The sequence below is a fragment of the Podarcis gaigeae genome (assembly GCF_964106915.1).
Source record: "Podarcis gaigeae genome assembly, chromosome: 1".
NCBI lineage: Eukaryota > Metazoa > Chordata > Lepidosauria > Squamata > Lacertidae > Podarcis > Podarcis gaigeae.
Window position 1 is genome coordinate 9,240,377 of NC_139678.1, and position 22,792 is coordinate 9,263,168.

At 44.7% G+C, this 22,792-nt stretch overlaps 2 protein-coding genes across 3 annotated transcripts in view; one reads left to right on the top strand and one right to left on the bottom strand.

Annotated features, from left to right (window-relative positions):
- Positions 1–138: 138 nt before the first annotated feature.
- On the bottom strand, positions 139–10,318 carry TRMT5 (tRNA methyltransferase 5). Of its 2 annotated transcripts, none has more exons than XM_083735395.1 (5): positions 10,180–10,318; positions 4,120–4,775; positions 3,570–3,697; positions 1,821–2,466; positions 139–429 (listed from the first exon to the last, which is right to left on the bottom strand). In XM_083735395.1, exons 1-5 carry the CDS (start codon positions 10,182–10,184, stop codon positions 344–346), a joined length of 1,521 nt encoding a protein of 506 aa, XP_083591521.1. In that variant the 5' UTR covers positions 10,185–10,318; the 3' UTR covers positions 139–343. The 2 variants fall into 2 exon arrangements, with proteins under 2 accessions (XP_083591521.1, XP_083591522.1); XM_083735396.1 differs by lacking the exon at positions 10,180–10,318 and adding an exon at positions 8,631–8,759.
- Positions 10,319–10,373: 55 nt separating this feature from the next.
- Positions 10,374–22,792, top strand: part of SLC38A6 (solute carrier family 38 member 6) — a gene marked incomplete at its 5' end in the record, with an annotated part of 56,171 nt that continues 43,752 nt past the window's right edge. The window contains 5 exons of the mRNA XM_083736211.1: positions 10,374–10,490; positions 13,640–13,770; positions 15,664–15,737; positions 21,796–21,848; positions 22,650–22,689. Of these exons, the coding sequence (XP_083592337.1) occupies positions 10,374–10,490; positions 13,640–13,770; positions 15,664–15,737; positions 21,796–21,848; positions 22,650–22,689 (415 nt within the window). The remainder of the gene's footprint in view (positions 10,491–13,639; positions 13,771–15,663; positions 15,738–21,795; positions 21,849–22,649; positions 22,690–22,792) is intronic.

Sequence of the window (22,792 nt, forward strand, 5' to 3'; positions counted from 1 at the left end):
GCCCAGGGGCAGGAACAGGTGTTGTTTCAAGGCTACCAAAGACACAGACTGTTTCACCTGGTTCCTTTAACCTCTCACCTCAGTTTCTCATTGGCTGGGGAATGACCGCACGCAACCTAAACAGAAGATGCTACCAAGTGTGGCAAAATAAACATTTAATATTCTTTTTTTAAAAAAAAAAAATGTACCCCATCCAACTGTTACAGAATTAAAAAGAAGCAAAGATGATCAGGGCATAATCAGCACAGCAGCTGTTAATACCATTTTTCAGAGGCTGTCCTTACAAGTTCTGATGAACAAATGCAATCTGCTTGCCTCTCTTGAATGGTACCCACGAAGTCTCCTAGACCATCAGGTTATTTTTTTCTTCAAGGGGCTCTTCATTTGGACGCAGGCGTTTAGATGCTGGTTCCTGGGGATTATCTGCACCTACAAGTAAAAGATGAAAGACTATCTGAATCAATATGGATCTGGAGGCATGTGTGGATTTCTAGCAGTTTAGGGGGAGACCCTTAAGTTTTTCTCCCAGTCCCCTGCCACACAGCAGCCCCCTGACTTTCATGCAAGTGCCAGTGGCCTGCCTGTGGCTGGGCAGTTTTGTTGGCATCACAAAACATGTCTGAAAGTGGGTTTGATGTGGCATTAAAAGCAGCCTGGTTCTGTGTGTGGCAGTGGGTACACATGTTACAGCGACAGCAGGCTGTGTGATGATGTAGGCAGCACAGTCAAGAGGCTGCCTGGAGGTGGGGAAGGGTCCTAAAAAAGGAAGCTGGAGGGGGGGGGAGCAGGAACCAGGGAGCAAAATTAAAACCACACTTTCAAACTTGTCTCACGTAAAGCGGCTGTGGAGGCAGGAGGGGTAGGTGAGGTACAATAAAGGGACCCTGGGACAGGATGTAGAGGAATTGTAGCTCTGCCTCCATTCCCACCACAGCCTTTCTTGCTGCTCCCGAAGCTCAGGAACCCTCTGCAGTAGCAGAACTCAATGGGAGGCAAAGGGCCTGCAGTTGGAAAGCGACCATCGGTGACACCTCAATGCACACCTGCAAGGCTCTTAGGATTTGGGGTCGTCTGCAGCACAAAGCTTGAGCAGGAGCAAAGCAAAATGATTTTACTAAGCATCCGAGGCACTGACAACACACTTGCAACTTGCCCCAAGACATGCAGCCGCATCACAGGTTGTGAACTTCCCACAGGGAAAACTGCACACAGGAGGTCATGCGTGCATACACACACATTTGTTTCCCTATGTATTCATGTGCTGAGAAACCAGGACTGGCTGCAGCTTCCCTATGCATGCACAGCAACGAAACAGTTGCATGTGCGCCTGTAACACATTATTTATTTGTGACATTTATGTTTTTTCCTCTCTAGAAATACATTTCCCCTCGTCCTCCTATGCAGATTAAGGGCCACCATTAGGGCTGGGCGATATATCGATTTATCATCAAAAACTGGTTTGAAGTCCATGTCGTGAAGCCAGCCAATGCTGTTTTTGATTCCTGCAGCCCTGTTAACGCTGCCTGCTCAGCTCTCCTCTGTCTCCTGCAGGGTGCAGCGATCACAAACACAGGCGCCAGCAAAAACCACGACACAGGAAAATCTGTGAAGCCAGCCAATGCTTCTGCATATCTCCATCCTTATTTCAGACATCATGATATACCGATACATCACAGTGTTTAATTGGTGATATATCACAATGTTGAAAACCAGGTATCGCCCAGCCCTAATCCTCATTTCAATGTCCGATCTGAGGCAAAGGATTCACAGGGGACCCTAAAAGCTTGCAGTAGTCCTGCCTCTTTCTTTGACTCTCTTACCTTTCAGAGAATACAGTGGCTTGTACAACACCTTGGATGGGAGGCTAAAGCTGATGCACATCATGTCCTTATTGGGCGCTACGTTCCTCACCAGCTCCACAGAGCAAAGGCCCTCTAAGGAGATTCCCAAGCAGGCTTCGACTCTCTCCTGAACATCTTGCGCAGGGTTGTCGTGCTTGGAAAAGCAGTAGCAGTGCACGGTGGGAAGACTGGTGCTGCCCGGCTCTGCATCCAAGAGGTGCCTGAAGACATCCAAGAATTCAACTGCCATGGCTGGCAAGTTCATGACGATGTGCAGGCAGCTGTTCCGCTCCTTCAAAGAAAGCTGTCTGGTGAGTTCTTCCTTCACCGGCTCCTCCAGGAACTGCCTGCCATCCATGTTGAAGACCTTGACTTTTCTGTCCACTTTGTTTAGCTTACAGTTGTGCTGCAGCCACTTGTACGAGTCAGGGTTGAGGTCGTTTGCAAACACAATGCAGCCCTTCTTTGCTGCAGGAATCGCAAAAGGCCCCACCCCGGCGAAGACATCAAAGAGAAGATCGCCTGGCTTGAGGAGGCCGACAACGCGCATGTGTTCTGTGCAGAGGCGGGGGTTCCAGTAGACTTTGGAGAAATCAAATTCATACATGATATGGTGCTCCTTAACCTGCAAGAGTTCAAAATATTGGGATGATCTCTAGCAGGCTAGAATCTCTCTGGTCCAGAATTCCCCAGTACAGTGGTACCTCGGGTTACATACGCTTCAGGTTACATACGCTTCAGGTTACAGACTCCACTAACCTCGAAATGTTACTTCGGGTTAAGAACTTTGCTTCAGGATGAGAACAGGAATCATGCTCCGGCAGCGCAGCAGGAGGCCTCATTAGCTAAAGTGGTGCTTCAGGTTAAGAACAGTTTCAGGTTAAGAACGGACCTCAGGAACGAATTAAGTACTTAACCCGAGGTACCACTGTAAAGGATGCCTCACACATTTTATTTTCTATTCATGAGCTGCTTTTGAAGATAAAATACATGTATGTGCATCACCTTCTATGAATGACATCAAGATCTATCCCATCTAATATCTTTTGCATATGCAAAACCTACTATCAGTGACTGAGAAATGATCATGCCCCTAGCCAAGTGTACTCCATGGGTGAAAGCTGTGATACATGTGGGTGCCATTCAGAAATGGTGCTGTATGTTTGCCTTTTCTAATCAGCAATCAGATCCCAAGTAGAAGACATATCGTAAGTCTTAAATCTGTTCTGCCCCCCCCCCCCAATTCTCTAGAACAGATTTGGGGACTGCATGGAAGCCGGTCTTGATGTGCAATTGGACAATAATTTAGTTGAATGCCACCCACAGTTTCTTCAAACTAATGCACAAGGAAGACAATGTTTTCCCAAAGAAGCAAAATCAGCTTCTGAACTGGTTTCTGAACTGGTTCTAAAATTCAAGAGTTCATTAGCATCTTTGATTATGTGGTTTTAAAAAAATTAATATACGTCTATACATTTGACCACCACTAAGCTACGTTCTTCCTACAAAAGTCTTATGAACAATTGTGATTTCATTTAGGCTAGACTTGGACATCTGGGAACACACAGAGACTGCCAAGTCTATGGAACAGAGAGGAATAAAGAATTAATATGTCAGACTGTATCTTTCTGCAATGTCTGCTCTTTGCTTTGTCTGCTTTCTCAATGTTAGATTTTTAATCCCCCATTTTTGTTGTTGCAAGAAAATATTATTAAAAATTCCTGGTACCTTTGTGATCATATTGGCCTCCTCTCCAGCTAATACCTCCATTTGAAAATTCCGATAAGCATTATCTATGGTATTGGTTTTATTTACAGCGCAGGTGATTCCTGGATTCTTGTCAAGGATAACTTGACCTGAAAGGCAGAGAAACGGGCTGTGAAATTTGCTTTTCAAAAAAGCAGACATGTGATTTAAACGTCTATGATACAGACTCATAAAGAACATATAAAATAAACCCCACTCCGTTTCCATTAGGCTGTTGCTTAATTTTTTTAGTGAAGAAATCCTGATTGCCCTTGCCAAGGAATGTGGCATAATGCTTGCCCTCCTGTAGCCATTAATTATCAGTAGGCGTTTATGAATCAGGGAGATCACTTTTGTCTCTCCAGAATTTTTGTGACATTATAGCTTAGATCTAGTCATATCCACACCATGTATTTAAAGTACATTTAAATACATACTTCAGACATACTTAACACTGCTTCAGAAAGAAACCGCTCAGTCATTGCTTAGGAAATAACCAAACAAGACTTCTCTGATGTAAGTCTTAACCTACCAATTATGTGTTTGTAGGGCAGCTGATGGTCCCTCAGATTCAAGTGAATGATGTGGCCAATTCTGCTGAATGCAGTGGTCACTTCCTGACCTTCAGGAAGCACTGCTTGCAGAATTTCGTCCACCTTGAAATGGTCGTATGTCAGTTCCTGGTTATACTTGACAATCTCAGGGCTAATGTTAAAGCTCTTTAGGATCTGTTGCTCAGATTCGCCCAGGGAACAGCTGTCGGATATGGCATGAGGATCTAACAAAAGAAACTTTCTGCTTTCATCTTCTGGGTCTTCAACAACTCTTTTGAGACCTGGGCGCTTCAACAGCACTCGTTTGAGAGGCTTTTCCAGCTTGCTCAGGAGGTCTTTGTTAACCTTCAGAGCTGGGATCACAACATTCCTTTTGAAAGCAGCTCGGTCAAGGGTGGTCATTCCACGGACCCTGGGATGTGGCGAATGCAGGTCAAGGTCAAATTTCTGCTCAGGTACCTCCGGCATAGTGCACAAACTATTTCTACAAGCGGCTGCAAGATGTCCAGGCAACCTATTAAGAGGCTGACCGCAAAACGTCCAGACTGCTGGAAATGATGTATTTGAGGCAGTTGTTCCAAAATATTTCAGTTTCAGGAGGCTAGCAGGCAAGCTGTTTAATCGCCTGAAAATCCTAGAAGGGAAATCATTCACTTTATAGACATTATGTAAGCATTCAATAAAAAAATAGGGGGGGGGGGAATGCTACAAATCCACATGTCTGTACAGTTCTCATAAAATCACTAGCAGTTGTATGAGATTATTCGAAACTGTCCTACATAACCCAAAGATAACACTGATGCAGCACCAAATTAGAAGCTTGGCAGAGGAAGGAGTTTTGGGCTTGTATCCAAAGTAGTGCTATGTGAACTTTCCTAAGCACAAGGATTGCTGCTTGTGCAACAGAATATTTTCCCCATCTCCTCCTGTTTCCCCCCATATGCCACCTACAACTCTTCTAGGGGTTCCTGTAGCCCTGTGGAGCAAATCTGGTACCCAGGATTTTAGCCCTGTTGTCAATGGCAGGGTGCAATCCTAACTGTCTAATCAAAGCTAGGCCCTATTAAAATCAGTTATTCCCAAATAACTGAAGTTAGGACTGCGGCCCTGGCCCTGAAATGTATGCCATAACAGGTGAAGGCCTCACTAAACATGTGCAGAGGATTTTTCCCTCAGCAGCTGAATAACCACATCCTAAGAACCATCAGCCTTATCCTTGTACCAAGTAAAGTAAGAAGGTGCCTCTGGTCAAAAACACAGGGATCTTTAATTTGGGCAATAGGCTTTCTGGATGGTTAGAATATAAAACTTCCAAATAGCTTTTGATTTAAAAAGAAACTCGGTGAAACACAAAGCTATTTGGAAGTTTTATACTTGATTTAAAGAACACGAGAAGAGCCCTCCTGTATCTGTCCAAAACCACACATCCTTTATCACACAGCGGCCAACCAGATGTTTTTGAGATGCCCACAGATAGGGTGTGGGACGCAGGTGGCGCTGTGGGTTAAAGCCTCAGCGCCTAGGACTTGCCGATCGAAAGGTCGGCGGTTCGAATCCCTGCGGCGGGGTGCGCTGTGAAGTGTGGTCCAAAAGGTCTGGAGAATAGCGAAGGCTGTACCTAGTGGCAGAGCAAATTACCACATGCTAAATCAAGCAAAATCCCTGCGGCGGGGTGCGCTCCCGCTGCTTGGTCCCAGTGCCTGCCAACCTAGCAGTTCAAAAGCACCTCCGGGTGCAAGTAGATAAATAGGGACTGCTTACCAGCGGGAAGGTAAACGGCGTTTCCGTGTGCGGCTCTGGCTCGCCAGAGCAGCGATGTCACGCTGGCCACGTGACCCGGAAGTGTCTCCGGACAGCGCTGGCCCCTGGCCTCTTGAGTGAGATGGGCGCACAACCCCAGAGTCTGTCAAGACTGGCCCGTACGGGCAGGGGTACCTTTACCTTTACCTTTACAGATAGGGTGGAAAGGCAAAAGCCCTACCTACTCTGCCCACATCCTGAAACATTCAGATGTGTATATTCACTCACTTCCTACACTATAATAATAATAATAATAATAATAATAATAATAATAATAATAATAATTTTTTATTTATACCCCGCCCTCCCCAGCCAAGGCCGGGCTCAGAGCGGCTTACAAGCAATAATAAAAACAAGATGAATGGTTACAACTTAAAAACAAAAATAAAATACATTAAAATAATGGAACATTAAAATATTAAAATGTAGCCTCATCGCAGGAGGAGAAGGAAAAGAAAGGGGGGAAAAAAGAGAGGGAGGGAGGGAATCAAATTGGCTCCAAGCCAAAGCCCAGGCGGAACAACTCTGTCTTACAGGCCCTGCGGAAAGAAATCAGATCCTGCAGGGCCCTGGTCTCATGAGGCAGAGCGTTCCACCAGGCCGGAGCCAGTGTTGAAAAGGCCCTGGCTCTGGTTGAAGCCAATCTAACTTCTTTAGGGCCTGGGACCACTAGGGTGTTGTTATTTATGGACCTTGAGGCTCTCCGTGGGGCATACCAGGAGAGGCGGTCCCGTAGGTACGAGGGTCCTAGGCCGTGAAGGGCTTTAAAGGTCAAAAGCAGCACCTTAAATCTGACCCTGTACTCCACCGGGATCCAGTGCAGCTGGAAAAGCACTGGGTGAATATGCTCCCATGGCAGAGACCCCGTGAGGAGCCTCGCTGCAGCATTCTGCACCCGCTGGAGTTTCTGGGACAGCTTCAAGGGCAGCGCCGCATAGAGCGAATTACAGTAGTCAAGCCTGGAGATGACCGTCGCATGGATCACTGTGGCCAGGTCGGGGTGGGAAAGGTAAGGGACCAATTGCTTGATGCGGCGAAGGTGGAAAAATGTCGCCTTGGCTGTTGCTGTAACTTGCGCCTCCATGGAAAGGGAGGCATCAAGGATTACACCCAAACTCTTAACGGAAGGCAATGGCACTAATTGGGCCCCCGCAAGAGAAGGGAGTTGGTCCCTCATCCCCATGCCATCCCGACCTAGCCATAGGACCTCTGTTTTCGAAGGATTTAGTTTCAATCGGCTCCCACGAAACCATCCAGCCACAGCTTCCAAGCATCTAGGCCTCAGGAGTTCTCAAACTGGTTTGTGAACTTCATGCAGGTAGCCCACATAATGTCTGTGGATTTGTGGTTGAAAATGCGGCACGTCCATTGCATTAAATATTCACATTGATTTTAACTGTTTTCCCTTTTTTTTTTGAATATATTATATTTTATTGTATTGCAATTCTATGAAATATTTTGACTGTGTGATTTGGGTTTAATTTGGAGATTGTTTTCTCCCCCACACAACGGTTCTGTCGCTGATATCTCCTTGGGAAATGAAATGGGGTAGATGGGTATTTTAAGTAAACAAACTCCTAAGAGAAGATCAGGCATAGAAAAACAAGTTATGTGAGGAAAAATGGAAACGATTGGGTATGTTTAGCCTGGAGATGAGAAGACTGAGAGAGAATGGGCCAGCACTCTTCAAATGTTGGCCATATGGGAGAAGGCAAAGAACTTGGGTCACATGCACACCATAGATTTAAAAGACATTATACCACTTCAACCATCACGGCTTCCTCCCAAAGAATTATGGGAGCCATAGTTTGTTAAGGGTGCTGCATATTGTAGCGGGGGTGGGGTGGGGGGAGAGGATAAACTACAGTTCCTAATATGGCTATATTCTGAAGGCAGCCCTGTTTCAGTAAGCTTTTTATGTCTGACGTTTCACTGTTTTTATTGCTACAGTGGTACCCTTGGTTCTCGAAGTTAATCCGTTCCGGGAATCCATTCGACTCCCAAAACCATTCAAAAACCAAGGCATGACCTCTGATTGGCTGCAGGAGGTTCCTGCACTCAAGTGGAAACCGTGTTGGACGTCTAGCTTCTGAAAAACATTCACAAACCGGAACACTTAGTTCTGGGTTTGCGGTGTTCGACAACTAAGCCGTTTGAGAACCAAGGTACCACTGTATTCTGTTTATTTTTATTCTGTTGGAAGCCACCCATAGGGATATAAGCAATATATTATTACTACAGTGGCACCTCAGGTTACATATGCTTCAGGTTACATACATTTCAGGTTACAGACTCCGCTAACCCAGAAATATTAACTCGCGTTAAGAACTTTGCTTCAGGATGAGAACAGAAATCGTGCTCCGGCGCCGCGGCGGCAGCAGGAGGCCCCATTAGCTAAAGTGGTGCTTCAGGTTAAGAACAGTTTCAGGTTAAGAACAGACCTCCAGAACGAATTAAGTTCTTAACCCGAGGTACCACTGTATTATTATTATTATTCCTCCAGGATCGAAGGCAGTATGATTCTGAACAATAGTTGCTGAAACTGTCAGGTGGGGAGTGTTTTGTTTCACTCAGGTCCCCCATTCTGGCTTTTCACAGGCATCTGGTTGGCCATTTTTTTGAGAACAGGGAGAACTGGACCTAGATGGGCCTTTGGCCTGATCCAGAAGGGCTCTTCTTTTCTTCTTACCTTAAGTTGCAGAAGGATAATATCTTTTTGCCTGAACATTACATGAAATACCTTGAGAGCAATAACAAGTTATGGCAATGCAGCCAATTCAGCCTAGAAGGTCGCTGGGCTTCTCCCTGGTTTGGGATCTTCAACCAATGTTTAATTTTTTTTGTATTAATATTATATTTTGACAATATGTAGCAAAAACCATTATACACCATAATGTGCAATCCAGTCAGATGGGTGGGGTAATAATAATAATAATATCTTTGCTTCTCATGCAAAAAAAGTGTGTGTAATAAAAAGAGGAAAAAGCAGAAAACAAAAACAAAACAAGGACCTATTAAATGGGGGAACATAACAACCAAAGTCAATTTAGGTTGCCTTGGGCGAGATAAAGTGACAAAACACATTTAATAAATAATAATACAGTGGTGCCTCGCAAGACGAAATTAATCCGTTCCGTGAGGCTCTTCGTATAGCGGTTTTTTCGTCTTGCAAAGCAAGCCCATTGACAGTTTAGCGGATTAGCGCTATTAGCGGTTTAGCGGCTTTTAGCGGATCAGCTGATAAGCGGCTTAGGGCTTAGGAAAAGGGGGGGGAGAAAGGGAAAAAAACCCGCAGGAACTCGCAAGACATTTTTGTCTTGCGAAGCAACCCCATAGGGAAATTCGTTTTGCGAAGTGCCTCCAAAACGGAAAACCCTTTCGTCTAGTGGGTTTTCCGTCTTGCGGGGCACCACTGTAGTGACAACTGTTCTGGAGGCTAGGACCTGAACCAACAGTTTCAAGTTAAAATAAATGAGATTCTGACTAAACATCAGGAAGAACTTTCTGAGGGTAAGAGCTCCCTCAGGGAATCTCCTTCCTTGGAAGTTTTTAAACAGAGCTCAGGCAGGGCATCTGTCACGGATAATCTAGTTGAGATTCCTGCATTGCTGGGGGTTGGACTGGATGTCCCTCGGGGTCCCTTCCAACTCTGTGAATCTATGAACTCCATGTGTCATTAATATATCTTTGCAACCATAACCAGTGCTCTAAAAGATATCCCAACGCCTCTTCACTACACCACAGATCAGGGTTTCCCAAACTTGAGGCTCCAGCTTCTTGTTGGTTTTTTGGACTACAACTCCCGTCATCCTTAGCCAGCAGGACCAAGTAAGCCAGGGACGATGGGAATGGTAGTCCAAACAAAAAAAACCACAACCCCAGTTTGGGGAAAGCCTGCAGTAGGCGATGAGATTAAGGCCTGCTAGGGGTGTTCTCGCCCTGCGGTTGGCCTAGCTGGCCTACAAGAAGAAAGGCCCTTCTTCCTCCACGCTGCAGGGACGCGTGCCTCTGAGCGCGCGCAGAGTGCATTTGCCTAGTCAGACGAGGGAAGGAAGAAATAAAAATAATATTTATACGCCGGTCCATCTGGCTGGATTTCCGCAGCGGCCTCCATAAAAACAATAAAAAGTCAAGCATTAAAACCAACCCCATAACGGCTCCCCCCACCCCCCCTCAGGCCCCGTTGGAAGCGGCGGGGAGCCCCCAGCCCCTCATTTTTTAAAAACGGGGCGCCTCACCTCATGCCGGCCCCTCGCCGCGCCGCATTTCCCCTCAGCTCGCCGAGGCCCAGCCTCCCCGCCCAAGCGCCGCCCTCGAGTAGCGCGCCCCGCCCTGTTTCCTCTCAGCGCCCGCCGGCTCCTCCCCGGCCCTGAGGACGGGGCTTCGGTCGGCCTCCGGCCGCTCTTGGGACTTCTGCGCTCCCTTCGCCGCCATGGAGGAGCCGCGGCTCGTCGGCAGCGTCAACTGCGAGCCGCGGGGATGGTACTTGTCGGCGCAGGAGCTGGAGGACGGAGCGCCGCTCCTGCCGCCGCCGCCGCCCCCGGGCAGGGTGTGTGGGGCTGGGGCGGTGGGGGGCGAGAGGGGAGGCGGTGGGGCTGGGCTCCCCCGGGTTGGAGGGCGGCTCCTCGCTCAGCCCCACAGAGCAGGGCGGGTTGGCGCTTCCCGCTTTCAAATCCCCTCACAGTGAGGGGTGCTAAAAAGAAGAAGGAAGTTGTAACATGGCTTGGGGATTCAAAAGATATTTCGATAATAATAATAATAATAATAATAATAATAATAATAATAATAATAATAATAATAATTTATTTATACCCCGCCCATCTGGCTGGGTTTCCTAGTTTGGTTTGGCTTGGTAAGTAAAACGTGTGTGGAATTGCCATAGGAATCATTAATGACTGCCAAGTCCTTACAGATCTAAATCAGTGCTATTCGTATTATTGGTTTCCCCCACCTCCCCCATAATTTTTATTAATTCTTCTGTTTTACAATTTAGAATACTCATTTAAACAATCTTATAATATCAGTGACTTCCCTTCTCTTTCCATGGTTCATTTTGCTTAACGCAAACCCCTGCATATTTTATATAAACTGAATCCTTGAGTATTCCATTATCATATCCATGAAAACTTATTTACACTGTTGAATTTATCTTCATGCTGGCAACAACCCTGTGAGGTACTTTAGGCTAAGAGAGGGAGGGTGGCACCTCCAAATTGCTGAGTTGGGCATCATGGCTGAGTAAGGATTTGAAACCACTTCTTCTTTGAAGATACCCCATCCTGTGTCTTCAAAATCAGACGCCACGTAGATTGGGCACAAAGATTTTCCCAGCTCAGCAGTCTCACTTTGCACAGCGCCATAGCATATACTCATGGTACTCCTCATTCCACAATATTTAGCCCTGTACTCAAAAGATATCCCCCATGTTGCCTGGCTGCTCTTGAAAGCTATAGGACAGACTACAGTGGACGCTCAGGTTGCGAACGTGATCCGTGTGGGAGGCAGGTTGGCAACCCACAGTGCGGCGTCTGTGCACACACAGGTTGTGATTCAGCGCTTCTGCGCATGCGCAAAGCACTATTTAGTACTTCTGCGCATGCGCAAAGCGGTATTTCGTGCTTCTGCGCATGTGCGAGCGCCGAAACCTGGAAGTAATCTGTTCCGGTACTTCCGGGTTTGGCGCGGTGTGCAACCCGAAAACATGGAACCTGAAGCGTCTGTAACCCGAGGTATGACTGTACATCATTCACCCCTGATGACGCTCCCAGGCCTGTGTTGCATTACCATGAGCTTCCCAGCACACCTTGCTCACAGCCCCACGGGCAAAGTGGCATTTCCTAGTGCCGTAGAAACACACGGCATAGACCCCTGAAACTTTGCAACCCTAGGAAGACCTTGTTGAATGCATACACTGCCACCCCTGAAACATTGTAGGGCCCTCTCATAGAACTTCACAACCCCATAGAAGCCACAGAATGGACACATACTCCTCTCTCGTTCAGCTTGGTGGCACAGAAGTTCTTCACATGGGTTTGAAGACTCGGCCCCGTAGAGTCCTGTAGAATGGATCCACATACGTCTCCAAGCCACCAGTGTTATTTGTAACACAATTGCATCTCCATAGAGCCTCACAGGACCAACATCATTGCACAGGGCAATGATGCTTTTTGCAACCTTTGGAAGTGACCTGTGTCACCAGAAGGCCCCATAGTACATTCTCCCCCCCCCCCCCCCGTTATATACAGGTCATGGCACACAGTGCTCTTATAAATGGGATTGTCCAGCGCATTCTTTAGAAAAAGTGTTGTAGAACAGGTTTCTCCTCCGCCCATTTGTTTCATTCCATCCCACTTCTCAGAATCTCATAGTTCCAGAGTTCAGCATTATTCCTACAGCTGTAGTGGTGATCCTGGGAATCCATCTGGACCCATCAAAGATGGTTCTTCCATTCCTAGGAATCTATGGACTGGATATTAATTCCACAGGGTCCCTGTTGGATAGAAAAGATACTTGCATTGGTGTTGGGGAGAGGAAAGCGAGAATAATGCAACCCTCCCTGTTTCTACTCAAAAGTAAGTCTCATTGAAGTCAGTGGGGCTTACTCTCAGGTAAGTGGGGTTAGGATTGCAGCCCAAACCAAAAATCATGTATACCTCTTATGTCTCACAGGTTCTGGATGCCTGTTAAATAGACAAAATCGTAATGTAGTAAATGAACTAAAAGCAACAACAGCCACCCTCTAAGCACCGTAGCATTCCTCCCCAAAAGCCACTACTGTAAAACTATCAGTGACTCTCCCCATAGACTGTGGGAGTCTATTCAACTAGACTGGAGATCCACTAACTCTACCAGTAATGTTATTAAGTTTGAGTTTTAGTAGATGGAACAGTGTTGGCTCTGGTACAGTCTTTTGCAGGCATGACTTGGCTTCGTTTTCTGTTTTTATTGCCACTTTTGAGACCAAGGAAAAAAATAAAGTTGGAAAGCTCACATTTTGATTACGTATTTCATAAGTTCTGGCTCTAAGAAGTCCCTAAACTTACAATACTTGGTTAAAAAAGAAATCGAGTTAGGAAACCTAATGATGCTGAGGTTTCCACCCTCCTAGCCTCCTAGTCAAATCTAAAAAACCAAATAAATTACGACATTTTTCTTTTTACTGGCTAGATGAACAATTATTAGAATTTGTTCTTCCCTGATTCATCTCTAGTAACTTAGGTTTTAAATGATTTTTTGTATGTTCAAACTCAGACCTTTAACTAACTAACTAACTAACTAACTAACTAACTAACTAACTGCATATACTTTCTTTGGTGCCTGCTAAAACATTTATGCTTAGACAAGCCTACCCAGCTATTTTAAAAGTTGAGGTATTTTTTAAAATATGTTTTAATATTTTAACATTTGTATGATTTTAGTTGTAGTTTTTTCTTGATTTTACTGTTTTACCTTTTTGTAAACTTCTTTGAGGTCCCCCCCCCATCAAGCAGTGTATAAATTTTATGAAATAATTAAAATAAATTAATATACTGCTTGACTATAATAAAACTTCTGAGTGGATTGTCTTCGGTAGTCAAACCTCAGTCTTTGTCTATGAATTAAATTACTTTTCCACTCCCATTTGCTTTGGGCTTATGTGATTGCTTTTGCCCACATGAAGAATTCACAGTGTTAACAATCTGGTTCTGTCATTTACAGACATTTTTGTCCCAGACATCATCTGGGGCTTCCTTTGGCTTCTCGGTATTTAATTTAATGAATGCTATCATGGGCAGTGGGATACTCGGATTGGCATATGCCATGGCCAAGACGGGAATCCTTGGATTTAGGTAAGTTTTGTGTGTGTCAATTATATTTCATATTATATTGTACTATATTTTCAAGTAGTGTGTAAGAGTTTTATATAGTTAAACCTCAGTTGTCAAACGTAATCCGTTGTGGAAGCCCTTTTGGCTTCCAAAATGTTCAACAACCGAGGCACGGCTTCCGATTGGCTGTAAGAGCTTCTTGCAGTCAAGTGGAAGTCGCGTTGGACGTTTGGCTTCCGAAAAATGTTAGAAAACCGGAGCATTTACTTCTGGGTTTTCTACGTTCAGGAGCCGAAAAGTTCCAAAACGGAGGTGTTCGGGAGCTGAGGTTAGTAATGCTATAAATTAAGACTTACAGTTCTAGATTAATTAATATCAATGCTGTATTTTAATCTTTATAGTCAGAAATATACTATGTGATACTAAAAAAGTTAAAGTAAGCTTCAAAAATACCATATAACATGGGAGAGGGGAATGTAATTGTGCTAAAATCTCAACTTTCCTCAGTGTGCCACCCTTGTCTGCTTGATCTATACATGCGGCAGTATGAAATTGCAGAATCCTGGGGTGGTAGACTGGACAGTACCACTTCAAATGCCAGGTTTGGGCGACAGCAGTGCTTGGTGGGGTGCCGCAGGTAGGGTGGCACCAGGAGCAGACCACCACCATTTGACAAATAGTGCAGTTATCTTTTGTGATGTGTTAATCAATTTGCAAGCCATACCTCACTATTTCTGGCTTGGAAACCCGAACTGGGGTGATTCACATTGAATTGGTCCACACATAACATGGCGTGGCAACCAGACTGTGGCTTGGCATCATGTGTGAACGCTGCCCAGTGAGTTCATTATGGTTTGCTTGCTGCCAACAAACCTCAGCCTGAACCCATGGTTTGTTTTTAGCTTACAAACCATGGCTTGATGTTGATAGCTCAGCATTGTGTGTGAACCCAGCACCCTTCCTCAAACTTGCTGGCCATCCCACACCGGGTGCTTAAGGTAAAGGTAAAGGGACCCCTGACCATTAGGTCCAGTCGTGGCCGACTCTGGGGTTGTGGCGCTCATCTCACTTTATTGGCCAAGGGAGCCGGCGTACAGCTTCCGGGTCATGTGGCCAGCATGACTAAGCCACTTCTGGCGAACCAGAGCAACGCACGGAAATGCCGTTTACCTTCCTGCTGGAGCAGTACCTATTTATCTACTTGCACTTTGACATGCTTTCGAACTGCTAGGTTGGCTGGAGCAGGGACCAAGCAACGGGAGCTCACCCCGTTGCGGGGATTCAAATTGCCAACCTTCTGATTGGCAAGTCCTAGGCTCTGGTTTAACCCATAGCGCCACCCATGTCTTACCAAGCTACAAAGGCATGAGGAAAGGGCAGCTGCAAAACAAGCCAAAGATTGGCGGGGCAAGTTGTGATTTGTTGCATCTTCAGCAATGTGTGGTTTAGCATTGTGTGCAAACCAGGAAATTGCCAGTGCCAGGTTTAAATAGCTGCATCTTGTGATAGTGGTGGATCATCCAGCCAGAGTGTGATTGCTGTATCCTCTTTCTTAGGAGAGGTGCTGTTGTCATTTGCCATGAACAAACAGGCAAATACCAAATTAAATGGGTGACCTGAAACGTTATTTAGAACGTTCTAAAGCATAGAGATGGTGAAATGGTTCAACAATTGACCTTTTCCCCATATATAAAAAAGTCCAAATTCAATGACACAGAAAATTCAAAAGAAAAGCAGAACATGGAAAATATTGAGTAACCAACCGTGGCGTGAATTAGATTCTGCCGATGTGAAGCATAAAATGAGGAAAGAACAATTTCTTCTGCTTGTTTCTGGGAAAACACAATGTATTAAGTATATATATGTTAAATATATATTAAGTGTGGCCTTGATCATTCGTTTCTTCTGTCCTAGTGTGTTGCTGCTGATTGTCGCCATCCTTGCATCTTATTCTGTATTTCTCCTGCTTACTATGTGCATTCATACTGGTAAGTGAAGGCCGCACGCAGTGATTTAATCAGAGAAGCCTTTAGAATGGACAAGTTAGAAATACATTCAGAATTTGCGAAGCGCATTTCAGGGGCTAACAATCGCTGTGGCTGGGGCCGTCTGAGAAACCAGTGTGTCATAGTGGTTGAAGAGTTGGGCTAGAATTTGGGAAACCAGGATTCAAATCCCTACTCAGGCATGAAGCTGTTTGTAAGTTTGTCTGTTTTATGTTGATATGTGTTATTTCGATTTTCTCTTTTTTCTTTTTTTTCTTTCTTGCTTTTCTATTTCTATCTTTTAAATGTTTGTGCGTTTTTTGCTTTTCGATGTAGTTTTCAAGAACTCAATAAAAAGAATTTATATATATAAAAAAAAGCTCACTGGGAGACTTTTAGATCAGTCACCATCTCTCAGCTTAAGCTACCACATGAGGTTTTGTCAGGGGAAGTCCTGTGACTTGTTATTGCAGTGATTTATCTTGTTATTGCAACATAGAGCCCTTTCCACGTTGTCCTGCCTGATAGTGAAATCACACAATTGTGTTGCAAAAGGCTTTGGGGGATTTTTTTTTTTAATGTATACCCCATTTGTGCAAAGCACTAGCCAAGTCTGTTGGGCTTCTTTGCTGCTCTCCCCCTGCCCCCCATGAACTATAAGGGTGCTCTGGAAAGGGGAAGATCAGTAGTGCTGGGCAAGCTGCTTTTAAGCTTGCCTGCCATTATAAAATGTCAGATTTAGAAACCCCTTTGTAAAGCCAGGTTTTTCCAGTTTGAAAATTTCTCCTTAAAAGGTAAGGCTGTACTCTTTAAAAAAAATCAGTGTTTCTCGAACTTGGGTCCCCAGCTGTTGTTGGACTACAACTCCCATCACCCCCTAGCTAGCAGGAACAGTGGTCAGGGATGATGGGAGTTGTAGTCCAACAGCAGCTAGGGACCCAAGTTTATTTATTTATATTAAATTTGTAAACGACCCTGCGTCCAAAGATCTCAGGGCAGTTCACAGCATCAAAATACATAATAAAAACAAGAACGAAAAAGGGGTGTGTGTGTACCCATGACCTCCTCTCCCACAAACAAATTTAAAAAGACATAGAATATCAACCAGCTTCTGTCTTTTGGCGGGAGGCAGGGAAGGGAAATTTTTTTGGGGAAAGGCTGCAGTGTGCTGCTTTGAATATTGCACAGTTGGTTTGAGGATCATGCCACGATTTTAAATTGAGAGTAGTGGGAATGCTAGTTCTGCGTGGTTAATCTAACAAACGGGCTTTCAGCAACTTTAGATGCAGTAAGAGTTGGTGGTTTGGACAGAGGGGCTTCTTTGCTAACACTGCTTTTTGTACTTCAGTTCTTTCCATCCAAAGTGGACCCACCTATGGTATTCCAAGTGTTTTTAGAATTTCTAAGTAAATTCACCTAGCAAATCTGACCCCCCCAACCCCACTAATTTTTGTATTGAAAAGGGGAGGGTAGACACAGCAGTGGAAAACGCCCTGGGGGCGCCTGCAAGCCCCCAGAACTCTGAGCGTCCTCCGGTACGCGCAGCTCTGGAAAAGGCATCTCCCTTCTCTTCCAGTCTGCTCCCTAGCGACATACATTATAATGATCTACAGCCATACCTCGGGTTACAGACGCTTCGGGTTGTGTTTTTTCAGGTTATGGACCGTTGAAACCCGGAAGTACCGGAACGGGTTACTTCCGGGTTTTGGCGGTCGCGCATGCGCAGAAGCGCTAAATCGCGCTTTGCGCATGCACAGAAGCGCCGAATCGCAACCTGCGTGTGCGCAGACGTGGGTTGCGAACGTGCATCCTGCACGGATCACGTTCGCAACCCGAGCGTCCGCTGTATGCACACTAAGCTTCCATAACACAGCAAGACATTGTAAGCTAATCTAATAATAATAATAATAATAATAATAATAATTTATTTATACCCTGCCCTCCCCAGCCAAGGCCGGGCTCAGGGCGGCTAACAACCAATAATAAAAACAAGTTGAATGAATACAACTTAAAAACGAGATTAAAATACAACATTAAAGCATTAAAGCATTAAAATGTAACCTCATCACAGGAGGAATGAATGAATGAATGAATAAATAAACAAACAAATAAATAAATAAATCTACTATTTATTTATCTACAAACAGATACAAGTAAAAGTGAAAGTACATTACAAAGTACATACAGCGGAAGAGATAAGACTGTCTTTCGTTTCCTACACTCTTCTCAGACAGGCATGTGATTTACACCAATCACAAATGCCGCATCGGAGGAGTGTAATTGCTAACAAGGAATGCAAATCTCTCCTTTCCCAGTCTTGTCATCAATCATATGACAAGTAGAGGGGGCAGCAACCTTTTCTCCTCCTCAGCTGATTTGCATGGAACTACTAAGGAGGGGAGCTGTGAGCAGAGGCAGATTTAGGGCATCGCGACATTCCATTACACTGGGCATTGAGCCTAGGGGGCGCCGCAACTATGGCAGTACATTTCCAAGCACAATTCAAAGTGTTGGTGCTGACCTTTAAAGCCCTAAACGGTCTCAGCCCAGTATACCTGAAGGAGCATCTCCACCCCATCATTCAGCCAGCGCCGAGGGCCTTTTGGCGGTTCCCTCATTGTGAGAAGTGAGGTTACAGGGAACCAGACACAGGGCCTTCTCAGTAGTGGTGCCTTCCCTGTGGAACGCCCTCCCATCAGATGTCAACGGAAAAAAGAGCTATCCTATTTTTAAAAGACATCTGAAGGCAGCCCTATTTAGGAAAGTTTAATAATAATAATAATAATAATAATAATAATAATAATAATAATAATTTATTATTTGTACCCCGCCCATCTGGCTGGGTTTCCCCAGCCACTCTGGGCGGCTTCCAACAAAGATGAAAAATACACTAAAAGGTCACATATTAAAAACTTCCCTGAACAGGGCTGCCTTCAGATGTCTTCTGAATGTCAGGTAGTTGTTTATCGCTTTGACATCTGCTGGGAGGGCGTTCCACAGGGCGGGCGCCACTACCGAGAAGGCCCTCTGCCTGGTTCCCTGTAACTTGGCCTCTCGCAGTGAGGAAACCGCCAGAAGGCCCTCGGAGCTGGACCTCAGTATCCGGGCAGAACGATGGGGGAGGAGACGCTCCTTCAGGTATACTGGACCGAGGCCGTTTAGGGCTTTAAAGGTCAGCACCAACACTTTGAATTGTGCTCGGAAACGTACTGGGAGCCAATGTAGGTCTTTCAAGACCGGTGTTATGTGGTCTTGGCGGCCGCTCCCAGTCACCAGTCTAGCTGCCGCATTCTGGATTAATTGTAGTTTCCAGGTCACCTTCAAAGGTAGCCCCACGTAGAGCACATTGCAGTAGTCCAAGCGGGAGATAACCAGAGCATGCACCACTCTGGCGAGACAGTCTGCAGGCAGATAGGGTCTCAGCCTGCGTACCAGATGGTATGTTTAGAATATTTAATGCTGTATTGTTTTTAACACTTGATTGGGAGCCGCCCAGATGGCTGGGGAAGCTCAGCCAGATGGGCGGGGTATAAATAATAAATTATTATTATTATGGCATAGTGGATTGAGCAGAGTGAGAGGCGGGGTGCGCACACCAAATTTTGGCCTTGTACAGGGCACCACTGAGATTTTAAAGACCACAGTCCGCCCCTGCTATGAGCCTGTGTGTACCCCTGAACATGCAAAAGCATGTGTGCAAGAGTGTGGGTGCCACACTTCCTAGTGGCATGTGGCCCCAGAGAGCTAACAACGGGTGCATGTGGCCCCAGGTCATAAAAGATTAGCCACCTGTGCCTTAAAGCATGTTGTGAATGCATGTAGTATTCCTTGTTGACTTTCACATTGTTTTGCCTGCATTTGCATCAGGGACGCGAGTGAAAAGAGGCTTGAGTCAGTGTCATCTCCATAATTATTATTCCAACTCATAAACCTGCCTCCCAATCTTCTGAATGCAGGATTTCCAGTATAGTGGTATCTTGGTTCTCAAACTTAAATCTGTTCCGGAAGTCCGTTCCAAAACCAAAGCGTTCCAAAACCAAGGCACACTTTCCCATAGAAAGTAACGCAACATGGATTAATCCGTTCCGGACTTTTAAAAACAACCCCTAGAACAGCAATTTAATATAAAAATTTGCTATCCAATGAGACCATTTATCCATAAAATGGAAGCAATAAACAATGTACTACAGTCACACAATCAGTCAGTAGCTGAACTGGGTTCCACATAGTCACAAAAACAAAAACAAAAAAGAGCCACAATAACGCAAAATAAATAGCAAAAACAGACAGACCTCAGCGTAACACTGAAAATGGAAGTGTAGCACTCAAATCGGAAGCGCAACACTAAAAACGGAGCATGTTCGGCTTCCGGAAAAAGTTCGCAAACTGGAACACTTCTGGGTTTGTAGCATTTGGGTTCTAAGTTGTTTGAGTTCCAAGGTGTTTGAGAACAAAGGTACCACTCTATACTTGGGCCACAGTCTCTTCTGTCACGTCACTTGCATGTTTATTTCCTGACTCCTCTCTCTGACTTTTTCTGATGAGGGGGGGGTTCATGTTATGAGAAAACTTTTCTTCTCTCTTTCCTTGTTCCTTTTGTTTGCCATAGCGGTCTCTGGCCAATCTCTGGCCTTCTCTGATTCTTCTCTGAGGCTGCTGCTCCTAGTCTTCCACTTCTTCTTGGCCTGCACTCTTAAATGTTGGACAGAGGTAGGGTCCGATTGTTACTTTTTTATTATTTTGAGGTTATTATTTAAGGATATTATTCCATAAAACTGGCCAAGTCTTTTTTTTTAATGTCAACAGTTACAATGCAATAAGCAAATGTTAAAATCATGACAAGAACAGCAGGTCGGTATTAAGGCAAGCACAGACTTGTCTGGAAAAAATAATGAATATGATGGACCCAAAAAAGAGAGAGAAGATGCAAGATGGTTGATTAAATTCTGGCAGAATGAGCAGAGAATACTGTAGCAGAAGACCCTTGAGCAGAAAGTGAGCTTCTTTGGCGCCTAAATCTTTTTGGGAACTCATGGCAAAAAGGATTAGCTAGGACATTGAGCAGTAGTTGATCTCCACCTTTTTACACCCGCTGTGATTATTTTTTTTTGGGGGGGGGCAGTATTGAGATGTAAAATAAGATGGCACCTTTCATTGGGTCACTTCCGTTGGTACAGGAGTACCCAACCTTTGAGCTATGCAGGAGTCTTCACTGTGCCAAAGAGTTTTATGGAATGCAGAATCTCACACACTTTTGCACTAACAGGTTGTGCATGTCCTTCTTGTTTAAGAGAATGTTTGTTTCCATTGTGCAGCAATTTTCTGTATCATGCCAACTGCATTTTCCCATTAATCTGCTCCCAAATATGTAATATGCTAGTTTCTGTGATGCAGAAAAATAATGAAATAAAAACCTAGATCGTTACAGTGGTACCTTGTGTTAAAAACGCTTCTGGTTGCGGGCCGCGGAAAACCCAGAAGTACTGGAAAGGGTTATTTCCAGGTTTCGTCACTCGTGCATGCGCAGAAGCGCCAAATCGTGTCACGCGCATGCGCAGACACGGCGCTGCGGGTTACGAACGGTGTGGGTTGTGGATGTGCCTCCATCACGGATTACGTCTGCAACCCGAGGTTCCACTGTATTTTGATTGATTGTATTCAGCAATTCTAATTTCTCTTTTTGTAAACACAAAGGGCATGATTCAGTAATTCCAGCAAAGTTCAGCATCAACACGGATATGTATGTGCTTTATGTTCATATTTAAATCAGTGAGACTTAAAATAGCTTAATTTTGGCTAGATTTAATATTTGGCAATTAACTGTAATTTCACCAGTAATACAGCACCCACAAAATTAGCATTTTTGGGCACACTCCATGACTACCTTAATTAACCCCACAAAACTTTTCCCATCTGCATTTCTAAGTCTTTGTGCTTTTTTGATGGAAGAAGCACATATTAGATTTATAACCATATGATTTGTACTTGATATGCATGCATAAATCATGCATATAATTTTCCAGTAAATATTAATGTGGAATTATTTGTTTCCTTCTAACAGCTGTTACTTCTTATGAAGATCTCGGTCTCTTCGCATTTGGCTCACCTGGAAAGGTAGTTTCCAAACTCTCCTTTATCTCCTTTTGGTTTTGTTATTGCTCATTTTTAAGAGATAAAAGTCCATCATCACTTGGAGGGATGTAGCATGTAGGATATCTAGCTACGGCTGTTGCTCGCTTAGGTAAAAAGGTAAAGGTAAAAGACCCCTGAACAGTTAAGTCCAGTCAAAGGTGACTATGGGGTGCGGCGCTCATCTTACTTTCAGGCCGAGGGAGCTGGCATTTGTCCACAGACAGCTTTCTGGGTCATGTGGCCAGCATAACTAAACCGCTTCTGGTGCAACAGAACACTGTGACGGAAACCAGCGCGCACGGAAACACCATTTACCTTCCCGCCACAGCGGTACCTATTTATCTACTTGCACTGGTATGCTTTTGAACTGCTAGGTTGGCAGGAGCTGAGACAGAGCAACGGGAGCTCACCCCATCACGGGGATTCGAACCACCGACCTTCCGATCAGCAAGCCCGAGAGGCTTAGTGGTTTAGACCACAGCACCACCTGCTCGGGGACTGTTGTATGATATTTCATGAATCACATGAGAATGTTCTTACATGGTTTCCAAGCATTATGCCCAAGTCAGAACTTACTTCATTGACTCTTTTAAAAAAAAGATTAGTGACAGTAGGGATGGTTAGCTTTTACAGCCTTCTTCTCTACAGTACCATATGGACACCCAGCATCTCCTCTTCTAACATTCATTTAATGACTTCTGCTCCTTTTTTGTTCTAGACATAGTTAAATCTGGTAGACAATAACATTTCTACTTTTCCTAACATCATCCACTGTTTTTGTAGGTTCTTGTGGCCAGCACAATTGTTGTACAAAATGTCGGAGGTAAGAAATGTTAAGTTACAATAATTATTAACACTGAGGATCTTTCAGAGCTGTCCTGAGAACAATTATATAGTAATTTGATCTAGTTATGGTCAACTGCTCT